The sequence below is a fragment of the Frankliniella occidentalis genome, unplaced genomic scaffold (assembly GCF_000697945.3).
Source record: "Frankliniella occidentalis isolate FOCC.00 unplaced genomic scaffold, Focc_3.1 Scaffold47, whole genome shotgun sequence".
Classification (NCBI taxonomy): Eukaryota; Metazoa; Arthropoda; class Insecta; order Thysanoptera; family Thripidae; genus Frankliniella; species Frankliniella occidentalis.
This window is the reverse complement of record NW_026267177.1, coordinates 1,529,123-1,541,041: the sequence shown is the minus strand read 5'-3', so window position 1 is coordinate 1,541,041 and position 11,919 is coordinate 1,529,123. Positions and strand designations below refer to the sequence as shown.

Genomic DNA, 11,919 nt, shown 5'->3' with positions numbered 1-11,919 from the left:
GGCGGAGGAAGGGAGGCAAGCGGGAGGCAAACCTTTCTGCCGCGCTCTGCCCTCGCCAACGCGAGTGCTGATGACCATCCCTCCGCGTCTCGCTCTCGCTCCTCGTCTCTATGCCCCCTCCCCCCTCTCTCCCTATCTCTCGACACACTCGCTGCCCCCTTTCTCTGCACTTCTGGCCTCCCCTGTAGTCGAATATCAACGGTGAGATCTATGCCCACCCTTTCGACACTGCGGTCCTATCTTAACTGACAACACAGGTTGAATAATAAAGCAATTTGTTCGTGACAATACCTCATTTCGTTATTCTAGTGGAGCTTATTATGTTGTCTGTCCTGAAAATGCCAGTTAATGAATTTGCTCTGAGAGCGAGTGTATTTGTGTCCTGCCCCGTGCCTCCGCACACGGGAGAGACAGCTTGGTGCCGTATACTCATACTCCGCATCCGCAGCCGCCGGCAGAGACCGTTCCCGTCAAGGCCGGGAGCGCCGGGAGCTCGGCATGGGCAGGACTAGGACCAGAATCGTCGTCGTCGGTTGCGGGTATCCGCTCCTGTTTGTGCGCCAGGGTGTTTGTGGTGAGGCGGTGCCCGTGGTGGGAAGGGGCGGGGCGGGGTGCGGCGTGGTGGTCTACCTTGTGTGAGGAGTGTTTGGCTGCTCCGCGAAGATACAGAGGTGCATAAAACATGGCGCGCTGTGCCGGCGGCGCGCCCCCCCCCCTCTCCCCAACTGTGGTTCTGGAGAAATCGGAAGAGGGAGGGGGAGAGTAGGGGCGGGAGGGGGCTGCGCGGAGGGGCGGGGCCGGGCGGGGCACTCGGGGGAGCAGTAAGACACGTCGTGGCCGCGTCGGCCCCAGCCCCCGGCCCCACGCGCGGCGTGGCGGCGTGGGGTGGGAAGCATTGTTACAGGAAAAGAGGGAAAAGCAATGAGATTGAAAACATGAGGCTGCCTCTGCCTTCAGGCGGGCCGCAGCTGCCAGCCAGTTTTTGTGTACGAAAAGCTGGGGCGGGCGTGGCGGAGTAGAGCCTGGCGGGGCGCACCGCTGAGGAAAAGTGGGGTTGATCGGCCCCGCAGAGAGTTTCGGTGGTGTACAACGTGTCTCCTTAGAGAAACCCGAACAACTAAATTTCCCTCATGAATATGTTTCCCTATTTCCTTTTCTCCTCTAGCTCGGAGCGACATATTTATAAAGCAGTACTGACGAAAGCGTGGCAGTGCTGCCCGTAAAGCCCCGTATTCCCCGTAATCACTCACCACTGCGAGATTAACAGCGACGGTAGCGAAGAGCAAGCAGAATACATTCACCGAAAAAAATGTTCTCAATTCTAGTACAGGGAATTAAATTTGGCGAGTGAATAAAAGGGGTTGAAGTCGCATTTGTCTGGAAAATTTAAGGCAAATCCCTAAATAAAGAGCATAGGTTTCTGAGTCTATAAGAAGACTTTTTATCAGTTTTCACAAGATTCCTTGCGCTGTCTCATTTTTATTGCATGATGAATTTCTGGATTTCTCGTGGCCAAGTATGGCTTTTTCTCCATGAGCCCGCTGTGGGGAGTCGGAGTCCCCAGTGATGGAGGACTGGGAAGATGACGGCAGGGGGTCGGGGCCAGGGCAGGGGGGCAGACAACATTAAGATCCGACAAATTAGACGAGGAGGTTTTAGGGGAGCGAAGCGCGAAGCGAGATGACCGTAAAGCTGCAGTCTCCTGGAAGAACAGAGCGCGGGAGGAGCGACGCGCTGGACCGCACGGGTGGAGTGCGGCACGGGGTGCTTGTGGTCTGGTCGGAGCTCCGTCTGGGACTCTATGGGCGCCGGGGCCGGGCCGAGGGCGGGGATCAGCGGAGCGCAGCGCCGGCAGCAAAAGTACCTGCCGGCGGACAGGCTCACTAACAATACCGAACAATACCCTGGATTCAGTCCGACGACTTATTTCAAGTAGAAACGAACGTGTGCGCTCCTTCCTGTTCCCACCCAATTTGATCCGCGTAACCGCTCTCGTAACCTCGCAGTGTTCGAAATTGGACCCGTTTGTTCCCTGGGCTGGAAAACTTTTTTTCTGTTTTTGGAGTTTTTATTGTGGAAGAGAGCTTGCATGATGTAGACATCTGATTGGTTCAGACCGCGAGCAGCTCATAGTTATTGTCCTTCCTGTGGCTGAGGAGGATCCCCCGTGCGGGTCCATGTGTTGGCGACAATGACGCACACGCGGGGGACAAGCGATGCGGGCGGGGCCCTTCCTCCGCTGGCGCCGCCGCCCGTGGCCGCCCAGGAAGCGCTTCATTGCCCGCTGCGCCGGCGAGCGGGGTGGCGTCAGCGGCGGCGTCACGGCGGACGGGACGGGGATCCAATCGTCAATCTGCGACGGATTTGGGCCATTTCTGTGGGTCCCTCCTCCCGAAGAAGATCCCACTCGGGCTGCCCGAGCCCCCGAATATGGTAATCCGGGGCGGGGCGGGGGGCGAGGCGAGGCGGGGTAGCGCACGCTCCAGCCCCACGGCCCCCGCGGCCCGTGGGCTGGGCCCGTGACAGCGCGAGCAGATCCCTCGCCAAGGTCAGGGCTATGTCGGCTGTCGGCCCCCCTCGATTCAACGATCCCTGAAAAGAGTGACATTACATACGCGTCGAATAATGTGAGGCTCGCGGTGGCCGCGCGCCACAGGGTCAGGGCGCCGTGACGAAAACGGCCGAGAGAGAGAGGGGAGGAGGCTGCATTCGTCCATTGCCCACTTAACGTGGCGAGGGGTTGGTACTTTCTTTAACACGTTTCCTGTGGTATGACTACTATGTGGTCACGACCCCATGTTAAATCAAAGGGACCAGAAATGAGCCGCAGAGAACGTGTTAAATGGTAGAATTAAACAAAACAAATGCCAGTCTCCGGAGCTTTAGAAGAGACCACGTTACCGCGAAGCTCAGAGCAGCAGGCTGAGTTCCAGCTCCAGATCTAGCTCTGCTTTAGCTTCAGCTTTGTAGCTTTATAGCTCTAGTTCCAGATCTATCTCCAGCTCCAGGGGACCGCGGGCTGGGGGCCGCTGCTGCACGGGTACCGCGGTGGCCTTTGGCGCCTCGGGAACGCCCCCGGTGGGGAGGCCCTCCCAGCCCCTCCCGGGCACACCACACAGCACCAGTGAGGGCCGTCCTGCCCCTCTCCACTCAATCAGCAACCGGCGTGACAGATTGTGTATTCCGGATGCGACGCGGGACGTCGGCGTGGGCCCCCTTCTCCCCCCCCCTCCCCCCATCCCCACCTCATTTCTCCGTCTGCACCGAGGTCCGAGGGGGCGGAGGAAGGGAGGCAAGCGGGAGGCAAACCTTTCTGCCGCGCTCTGCCCTCGCCAACGCGAGTGCTGATGACCATCCCTCCGCGTCTCGCTCTCGCTCCTCGTTATGCCCCCTCCCCCCTCTCTCCCTATCTCTCGACACACTCGCTGCCCCCTTTCTCTGCACTTCTGGCCTCCCCTCTCTCATACGAGGTCCGACGGCAAACAATGAAAATCACACGTCGAGTCGACCTTGTTGACTTGTTTGTGTGTTTTGTGAGCCGTTTGTCCATAAGACGGTCGTGGGGCGTGGCCAGCGGGCTCTTCGTGGACAAGATGTATGTATGTGCCATTAGAGCAGACTGGCAGAACGCGCAGTGAAGTCGTGAAGGGCGAAGGCAGTCGCCGTTGCATCAACACTCAAAATCATTCACAACACAAACCACATTCGGTCTTTCACATGGCGACCTCAGTCGACCTCAGGTAGTTGGAGGTATTCAAACACGTCGTGGCCGCGTCGGCCCCAGCCCCCGGCCCCACGCGCGGCGTGGCGGCGTGGGGTGGGAAGCATTGTTACAGGAAAAGAGGGAAAAGCAATGAGATTGAAAACATGAGGCTGCCTCTGCCTTCAGGCGGGCCGCAGCTGCCAGCCAGTTTTTGTGTACGAAAAGCTGGGGCGGGCGTGGCGGAGTAGAGCCTGGCGGGGCGCACCGCTGAGGAAAAGTGGGGTTGATCGGCCCCGCAGAGAGTTTCGGTGGTGTACAACGTGTCTCCTTAGAGAAACCCGAACAACTAAATTTCCCTCATGAATATGTTTCCCTATTTCCTTTTCTCCTCTAGCTCGGAGCGACATATTTATAAAGCAGTACTGACGAAAGCGTGGCAGTGCTGCCCGTAAAGCCCCGTATTCCCCGTAATCACTCACCACTGCGAGATTAACAGCGACGGTAGCGAAGAGCAAGCAGAATACATTCACCGAAAAAAATGTTCTCAATTCTAGTACAGGGAATTAAATTTGGCGAGTGAATAAAAGGGGTTGAAGTCGCATTTGTCTGGAAAATTTAAGGCAAATCCCTAAATAAAGAGCATAGGTTTCTGAGTCTATAAGAAGACTTTTTATCAGTTTTCACAAGATTCCTTGCGCTGTCTCATTTTTATTGCATGATGAATTTCTGGATTTCTCGTGGCCAAGTGGCTTTTTCTCCATGAGCCCGCTGTGGGGAGTCGGAGTCTCTGATGGAGGACTGGGAAGATGACGGCAGGGGGTCGGGGCCAGGGCAGGGGGGCAGACAACATTAAGATCCGACAAATTAGACGAGGAGGTTTTAGGGGAGCGAAGCGCGAAGCGAGATGACCGTAAAGCTGCAGTCTCCTGGAAGAACAGAGCGCGGGAGGAGCGACGCGCTGGACCGCACGGGTGGAGTGCGGCACGGGGTGCTTGTGGTCTGGTCGGAGCTCCGTCTGGGATTCTCTGGGCGCCGGGGCCGGGCCGAGGGCGGGGATCAGCGGAGCGCAGCGCCGGCAGCAAAAGTACCTGCCGGCGGACAGGCTCACTAACAATACCGAACAATACCCTGGATTCAGTCCGACGACTTATTTCAAGTAGAAACGAACGTGTGCGCTCCTTCCTGTTCCCACCCAATTTGATCCGCGTAACCGCTCTCGTAACCTCGCAGTGTTCGAAATTGGACCCGTTTGTTCCCTGGGCTGGAAAACTTTTTTTCTGTTTTTGGAGTTTTTATTGTGGAAGAGAGCTTGCATGATGTAGACATCTGATTGGTTCAGACCGCGAGCAGCTCATAGTTATTGTCCTTCCTGTGGCTGAGGAGGATCCCCCGTGCGGGTCCATGTGTTGGCGACAATGACGCACACGCGGGGGACAAGCGATGCGGGCGGGGCCCTTCCTCCGCTGGCGCCGCCGCCCGTGGCCGCCCAGGAAGCGCTTCATTGCCCGCTGCGCCGGCGAGCGGGGTGGCGTCAGCGGCGGCGTCACGGCGGACGGGACGGGGATCCAATCGTCAATCTGCGACGGATTTGGGCCATTTCTGTGGGTCCCTCCTCCCGAAGAAGATCCCACTCGGGCTGCCCGAGCCCCCGAATATGGTAATCCGGGGCGGGGCGGGGGGCGAGGCGAGGCGGGGTAGCGCACGCTCCAGCCCCACGGCCCCCGCGGCCCGTGGGCTGGGCCCGTGACAGCGCGAGCAGATCCCTCGCCAAGGTCAGGGCTATGTCGGCTGTCGGCCCCCCTCGATTCAACGATCCCTGAAAAGAGTGACATTACATACGCGTCGAATAATGTGAGGCTCGCGGTGGCCGCGCGCCACAGGGTCAGGGCGCCGTGACGAAAACGGCCGAGAGAGAGAGGGGAGGAGGCTGCATTCGTCCATTGCCCACTTAACGTGGCGAGGGGTTGGTACTTTCTTTAACACGTTTCCTGTGGTATGACTACTATGTGGTCACGACCCCATGTTAAATCAAAGGGACCAGAAATGAGCCGCAGAGAACGTGTTAAATGGTAGAATTAAACAAAACAAATGCCAGTCTCCGGAGCTTTAGAAGAGACCACGTTACCGCGAAGCTCAGAGCAGCAGGCTGAGTTCCAGCTCCAGATCTAGCTCTGCTTTAGCTTCAGCTTTGTAGCTTTATAGCTCTAGTTCCAGATCTATCTCCAGCTCCAGGGGACCGCGGGCTGGGGGCCGCTGCTGCACGGGTACCGCGGTGGCCTTTGGCGCCTCGGGAACGCCCCCGGTGGGGAGGCCCTCCCAGCCCCTCCCGGGCACACCACACAGCACCAGTGAGGGCCGTCCTGCCCCTCTCCACTCAATCAGCAACCGGCGTGACAGATTGTGTATTCCGGATGCGACGCGGGACGTCGGCGTGGGCCCCCTTCTCCCCCCCCCTCCCCCCATCCCCACCTCATTTCTCCGTCTGCACCGAGGTCCGAGGGGGCGGAGGAAGGGAGGCAAGCGGGAGGCAAACCTTTCTGCCGCGCTCTGCCCTCGCCAACGCGAGTGCTGATGACCATCCCTCCGCGTCTCGCTCCTCGTCTCTATGCCCCCTCCCCCCTCTCTCCCTATCTCTCGACACACTCGCTGCCCCCTTTCTCTGCACTTCTGGCCTCCCCTCTCTCATACGAGGTCCGACGGCAAACAATGAAAATCACACGTCGAGTCGACCTTGTTGACTTGTTTGTGTGTTTTGTGAGCCGTTTGTCCATAAGACGGTCGTGGGGCGTGGCCAGCGGGCTCTTCGTGGACAAGATGTATGTATGTGCCATTAGAGCAGACTGGCAGAACGCGCAGTGAAGTCGTGAAGGGCGAAGGCAGTCGCCGTTGCATCAACACTCAAAATCATTCACAACACAAACCACATTCGGTCTTTCACATGGCGACCTCAGTCGACCTCAGGTAGTTGGAGGTATTCACATTCAAATCGGGCGCCAGGTCTGCAGACCGCGTTTCGGCAGTATGCGGCTCCACCGCTACCTTCGTCACAAAAGACCCCCCCCCCCCTCCACCTCCGACCGCGCCTCGCTCCTTCTAACCACTCCGCGTGCCCGTGCGTTCTTCGTTCGCTCGCTCGCCTCGTCGCGGCACGGGCGCCACTGCTGAGTGGCGCAGGGGCAGGGTAGACTCACCCGCAAGACACCCGCGCGCTCGGGTAGCCTATCCACCAGTTGGCAGGCGCCATGGCGCTTGCCTGTAAACAACAAAGCCGATCGATGGGCGTGGGTGTGCAACCAACGACAGTAGCCTCTCCACATAGGGCCTCTCCTCTCGGTCCAACTCCCGCATCAGGCTCCCTTCCCTCGCCGGGCTCAGGCCGACCCGGCGGCGGCGGCCTTCCCTCTGCTCTGCGGTTTCCGATTTGAATCTAAAAGCCATGGTTTGTGAAATGTACGTCGTTCACAACTTTTAAAATGCTAATAGCGGTCGCAACAGTGCCCTTGTACGAGTGCGGGCGATACCGAAACCTCAGTTCAGTTTTATTTTTAAAAAGTAAATACATCTACAAGTTTATGGTAAAGGAAATCAATGTCAAGATACACAGGATTTGGTTGCAAAGTTGCGAGGGATTGCCCGTAGGCAGGATGATAGAATGAGACGACCACACCTCACACCTGCACAGCTGTACCGGGGTGCGGTCGGTATGTCCAGTATATATTTCACGACACGGCAACGCCAAAGTTACTACGCACCGCAACAGTAACAACAGTTCGCGAGGAATCCCTCTCCGCACATTGTCCGTATGTCCTGTTCGCTATACACTCGCCGATACAATCTAGTGGCGAGGGGCCGGCCGAGGACAATAGCCGCCCCCCGTTCCCCCTCGGCGCCGCCGCCGCGCCCATGACCACCTCACCTCCACCACACACGCGTCGCACATAGCGCACAATGCTCACACTCGCGGGCGGGCGCGGCAGACTCGAATCTTTGCCGTTCGCATGACGAAACGCTGTGCGATGTGTGAGAGCCAGTGCGGTGATCTGATCTCGCCACGCCACGCCGCCGCCATCCGGTCTGTGGGTCTGCTGCGCTCTCCGGCGTGCTCTCGTCCTGCGGGCCCTGACGCCGCACCGCGAGTCGCGACCCCGCTAATCGCACATCAGGTCCACACAAGAACCCCCCCCCCTTTTCCCCTCAACGACACTCCCTCAGGCGCACCTCACGTCCCGCACGCCTGAGAAGGGCGCCAGTCTCTGCGTCGCCCGCGCACGAGGTCGTTCGTCCTCCTCCGCCCGCCGTGCACACGGTGACTCGTGCGTCCGGACGCACACGGCGGGTGCGGCAGACGCGCTCAGTAGTGACGCGAACGACACCGGGTCGAGCGACCCGCGTCCGCCGCGCAGAGACAGCCACCGCGCACGGCCGCATGAAACAGACGACGGCTGCAGCCTGCGGCCGCGGGCGACAGGGCCCGGCCGCGCCCGCCGTCGCCGCATCGCCCACGGCGACAGCGCCCACGCCGAGGCAGCGATCGACGGCGTCAGTCAGCTTGTCCCAGGTTGGCTGCCGGCGGCTGCTGACGCCAACGCCACCGACCTTGCCGACGGCGCCGAGGCCCCCCACAGACCTAACCGACCTCCCTCTGCCCTCGGCCCCAGGTGTCCACGGCCTCCCTGAGCGGCCACCCCGGGCCGCCGCTGCCGCCGCTGGCCATGTGCCGCCACCAGGGCACCTGGGCGGGCGCGCGCTCCGTGAGCGGCAGCAGCGTGGTGCGCGGCGTGGGCGACGGCAGCGCGCGGAGCAGCCTGGCGGGCAGCACCAGAGGCAGCACGGGCTCCACGCGGCGCCGGCACGCCGCCCGCAGGCCGCGGCGCCGGCCCCCGCAGCCCACCCGCGGCGTGGGCTACACGGGGAGGCACGCGCCACAGGTAGCAGCCGAGCAGAGCGGCCCGTCCGACAAACTGAGCGCCGCCGTCACCGAATGCTTGTTGTGCTGCAGGACGTGGTGCTCGGCGCCAGCCTACTCTACTGCCAGTGCGCCCTGATGTGCCTCTACATGGGGATGGTGCGCTACGACTATGAGAGGGACGAAGTCCTCAAGACGGACCAGCAATTGTTAAACAAGAGTACGACAAACTTATTCTTTCATACCCACGGGAAAGATCGGGAAAATCGGATAGTGGCGGGGGGGAGGGTTGCTCTGCCGTTCGCCTGGAAAACTCCAGGGTATGTCGCGAGGACCTCGCGAGAACGCGAGGCTGCCTCCCTTGACTGAGCATCGCGGCCCGCGCAACGCTTCGCCACGCCCTCGGGCGCAGCGGGGTGTGTGTCAAGGCGGCGAGGATTTCGTTTGGGTGCCGACTGACTGCGTAACCCGGGCCACGGAGGAAATCACACAACCGACAAACACACACAAACACTCGGGCATACGCACGCGCGCGTGCGCTCACATACGCACACACACACACACACACATCGCACGCCCGTTTATACACAACGCTGTCAATCCCCGCACCCTCAACCCCCCGGGTATCGAATTGGGAGAGGCGAGTGTAAATGTAATGGCCTTGGGCCCCACTCCCTCCACCCACCCCGCCCCGCCCCGCGTGATTTCGCACCCCGATCTGATTGGTCCGGCCCGGGATGGGGTTTTAGTGTTCCAGGATGTGCACGTCATGATCTTCGTGGGCTTCGGCTTCCTCATGATGTTCCTGCGCAAATACGGCTACAGCTCGGTGGGCTTCACGCTCATGCTCGGCGCCCTGATGGTCCAGTGGGCGGCGCTCTGCCAGGGATTCTTCAAGCTCCAGTCGGACGGCAAGATATACCTGTCCATGATCAGGTGGGTAACGACGGCGCTCTTCGTCAGCCGACCTGGCTCGGCCTTTCCTGTGGTTATTATGCATTGACCGGCCCCCATCTCCGGCTCACAGCCTGTTCAACGCGGACGTCGCGACGGCGGCTGTCCTCATCTCGTTCGGCGCCGTCCTAGGCAAGACGACCCCGCTCCAGCTGGTGGCGATGGGCACCGTGGAGATGGTCTTCTTCGCGGCCAACGAGTACCTGTGCCACACGCTGAACATCGTGGACCTGGGCGGTTCCATCATCGTGCACGTGTTTGGGGCCTACTTTGGCTTGGCAGTGAGCCGTGCCCTAGGTCGGCCCGCCGAGAACTCCAAGGAGAGCTCCACCTACACGTCGGACATGTTCGCCATGATCGGTAGGTCAAGGTCTGCGTGCTTCACAGCCGCTCTCTATCACTCTAAAGCTAAACTTAAACAAAAAAAGCTAAGCTCGCGCTAACGTGAAAGCAGATGATGTGGCTTAATTTTAATATTGATATTATTTTGAAATTCTTATTTCACTATCAGAGCATACTATTCGGGTAATTTGGGAGTATGGACCATGAGCTACGTTGCTCCCGATAGGAGTGATAATGTGGTAAGAAGGCGGCTACAGCCACTTGCAGGCTTGTACAAACGGATCCTCCGAGATCCTTTTTAGAAAGCGCAACTGGTCCGCAAAGTCAGAGTGTCCTGTCTCATTAGTGATCTCCAACAAAGTTTCGACGTCCAAACCCAAATCTAAAAAAAAGAAATTCTTGTATTGCAAAGCTAAACAAAAATGTTAACGCGACGGCCAACGTATAAGGGGGGGGAGGGCCAAGGAGGTGCCCCCGCCTTCCTCCTACCTGGGCAGACAAGCCACAGATGACTTGCGCCGTTGCATATGCAACTCACGCGACATCACCCGTCATAGAGCAAGACAAAGGGTGGACTGCGTCGAACGGCCCCCGGGGCGGCGCGGATCGAGACAGGGTGAGACGAGGCGGGAAGCGGTGGACCACTCAGTTAGGCAACCCATAACACACTCGCCGGGAGGGTAGGCAACCCAACCGGTCCGCGGACGGCAGCCACGAACTGGCCCGGGTTGGCTAGGTGGGAAATCCCGACCGGGCCCCAGGCGAAGGCGAAAAAGGTATCTTTTGGGGCCCTTGAAGGCAAAAAGGTATCTTTTGGGGCCCCTTGACGGCAAAAAAGGTATATTGGGGCCCCTCGGAGCAGTTTCCAGACTGGGCCCCTAGACCCCCAGTCCGTGGCTGGCGGACGGTACGTCAACTAATAAAAACTTCAATAGGCGCGAATCCTGAAGGACAAAAGTTAAACACACGCGCAACGGGGACGAGGGGGTAGCCGCAGCCGGTCACACCGCGAACCACGACGAACAAGGGCCTCGCCGAAGCCCGACACCTCTCCAAGACACCAAAACAAAGCGAGTCTAAGAAGGGCAGAAGTACAAGAGACGGCGCCGCCACCAGAAAGATACTAATTTTCACAAAACGGGGTTACATAAACCAAAACTCAAAGTGCAAAATAGTGATGCAGAGCGCTGCACTGACAAAATAAACCGACTCAGCCCCGGCCGGCTTGACTCGCTCTGCTCTCACCCATAGAGGGGTTGAGCGGGTAGAGCTGTGGCCGGCGAAGAAGAAGAAAGGAAGAAACTGTTACAAGCAAGATGGCCGCCGGGCGCCAGGGGGGTAGTGCGGGGAGGAGCGGGGGCACGGCAGCCATCTTGCTTGTAACAACTTCTTCCTTTCTTCTTCTTCGCCGGCCACAGCTCAACCCCTCTATTGGCCAAGCCGGTCAGCTGACCCTATCGTCTGCTAAACCGGCTGGCTGCACCTGAGCGCTGTTAGCGCCCAGGTAACCCCAAACAAGGGGCGGAACCGACCAACAACCCCACCCCCTCGGAATTTCGCGCGTCACAGGGGTCAGGGGTCGGGAGGCAAGCGGTAGGCGAGGGCGAAGGGGGGGGGGGCGTTGTTGACGTCCCGACGCCCGACGTCGCACGTCCGGACTAACGAGAAGGGGGTGTCGACCGAGTGGGGGTGGGGCAGCGCAGTGCTAGGCTAGGCCGACGTCCAAGTGGGCATCTCTGCCGTGTGAAGTAAACTCGTCAGACTTGTAGAACTGAGCTAGCGTCTCAACATTTACGAGTGATTAGTACGGCAAGCATCATGCCAGCGCGCGGGAGCGGCCACAAGCAAGCGGAGGGGGTCGTAGCGGGCCGTTTCCGCTTGCTGGTCCCGCCCCCTCCCGTTGTAAACAGAGACGCGGTTGGGTGGGGCCTATCGTAAAGCCCAGGCGCGAGGAGCAGGGCCGGGGTGGGACTGCTGGACGGGCCACCCGCCGCGGCGATATTTCGGGTATACG

The 11,919-nt window shown here is 59.6% G+C and overlaps 1 protein-coding gene across 2 annotated transcripts in view; it reads left to right on the top strand.

The window, feature by feature from the left end:
- LOC113207891 (ammonium transporter Rh type B) overlaps window positions 1–11,919 on the top strand; it is a 16,123-nt gene that overhangs the window by 1,501 nt on the left and 2,703 nt on the right. Inside the window, exons 1-5 of one of the 2 annotated variants that reach the window (XM_026424635.2) lie at window positions 8,059–8,261; window positions 8,362–8,631; window positions 8,703–8,829; window positions 9,359–9,545; window positions 9,637–9,923. In XM_026424635.2, the coding sequence (XP_026280420.2) occupies window positions 8,130–8,261; window positions 8,362–8,631; window positions 8,703–8,829; window positions 9,359–9,545; window positions 9,637–9,923 (1,003 nt within the window). In that variant the 5' untranslated portion in view covers window positions 8,059–8,129. Of the gene's footprint in view, window positions 1–8,058; window positions 8,262–8,361; window positions 8,632–8,702; window positions 8,830–9,358; window positions 9,546–9,636; window positions 9,924–11,919 lie in introns of those variants that run through there. The other variant, XM_026424634.2, reaches the window with a different exon arrangement.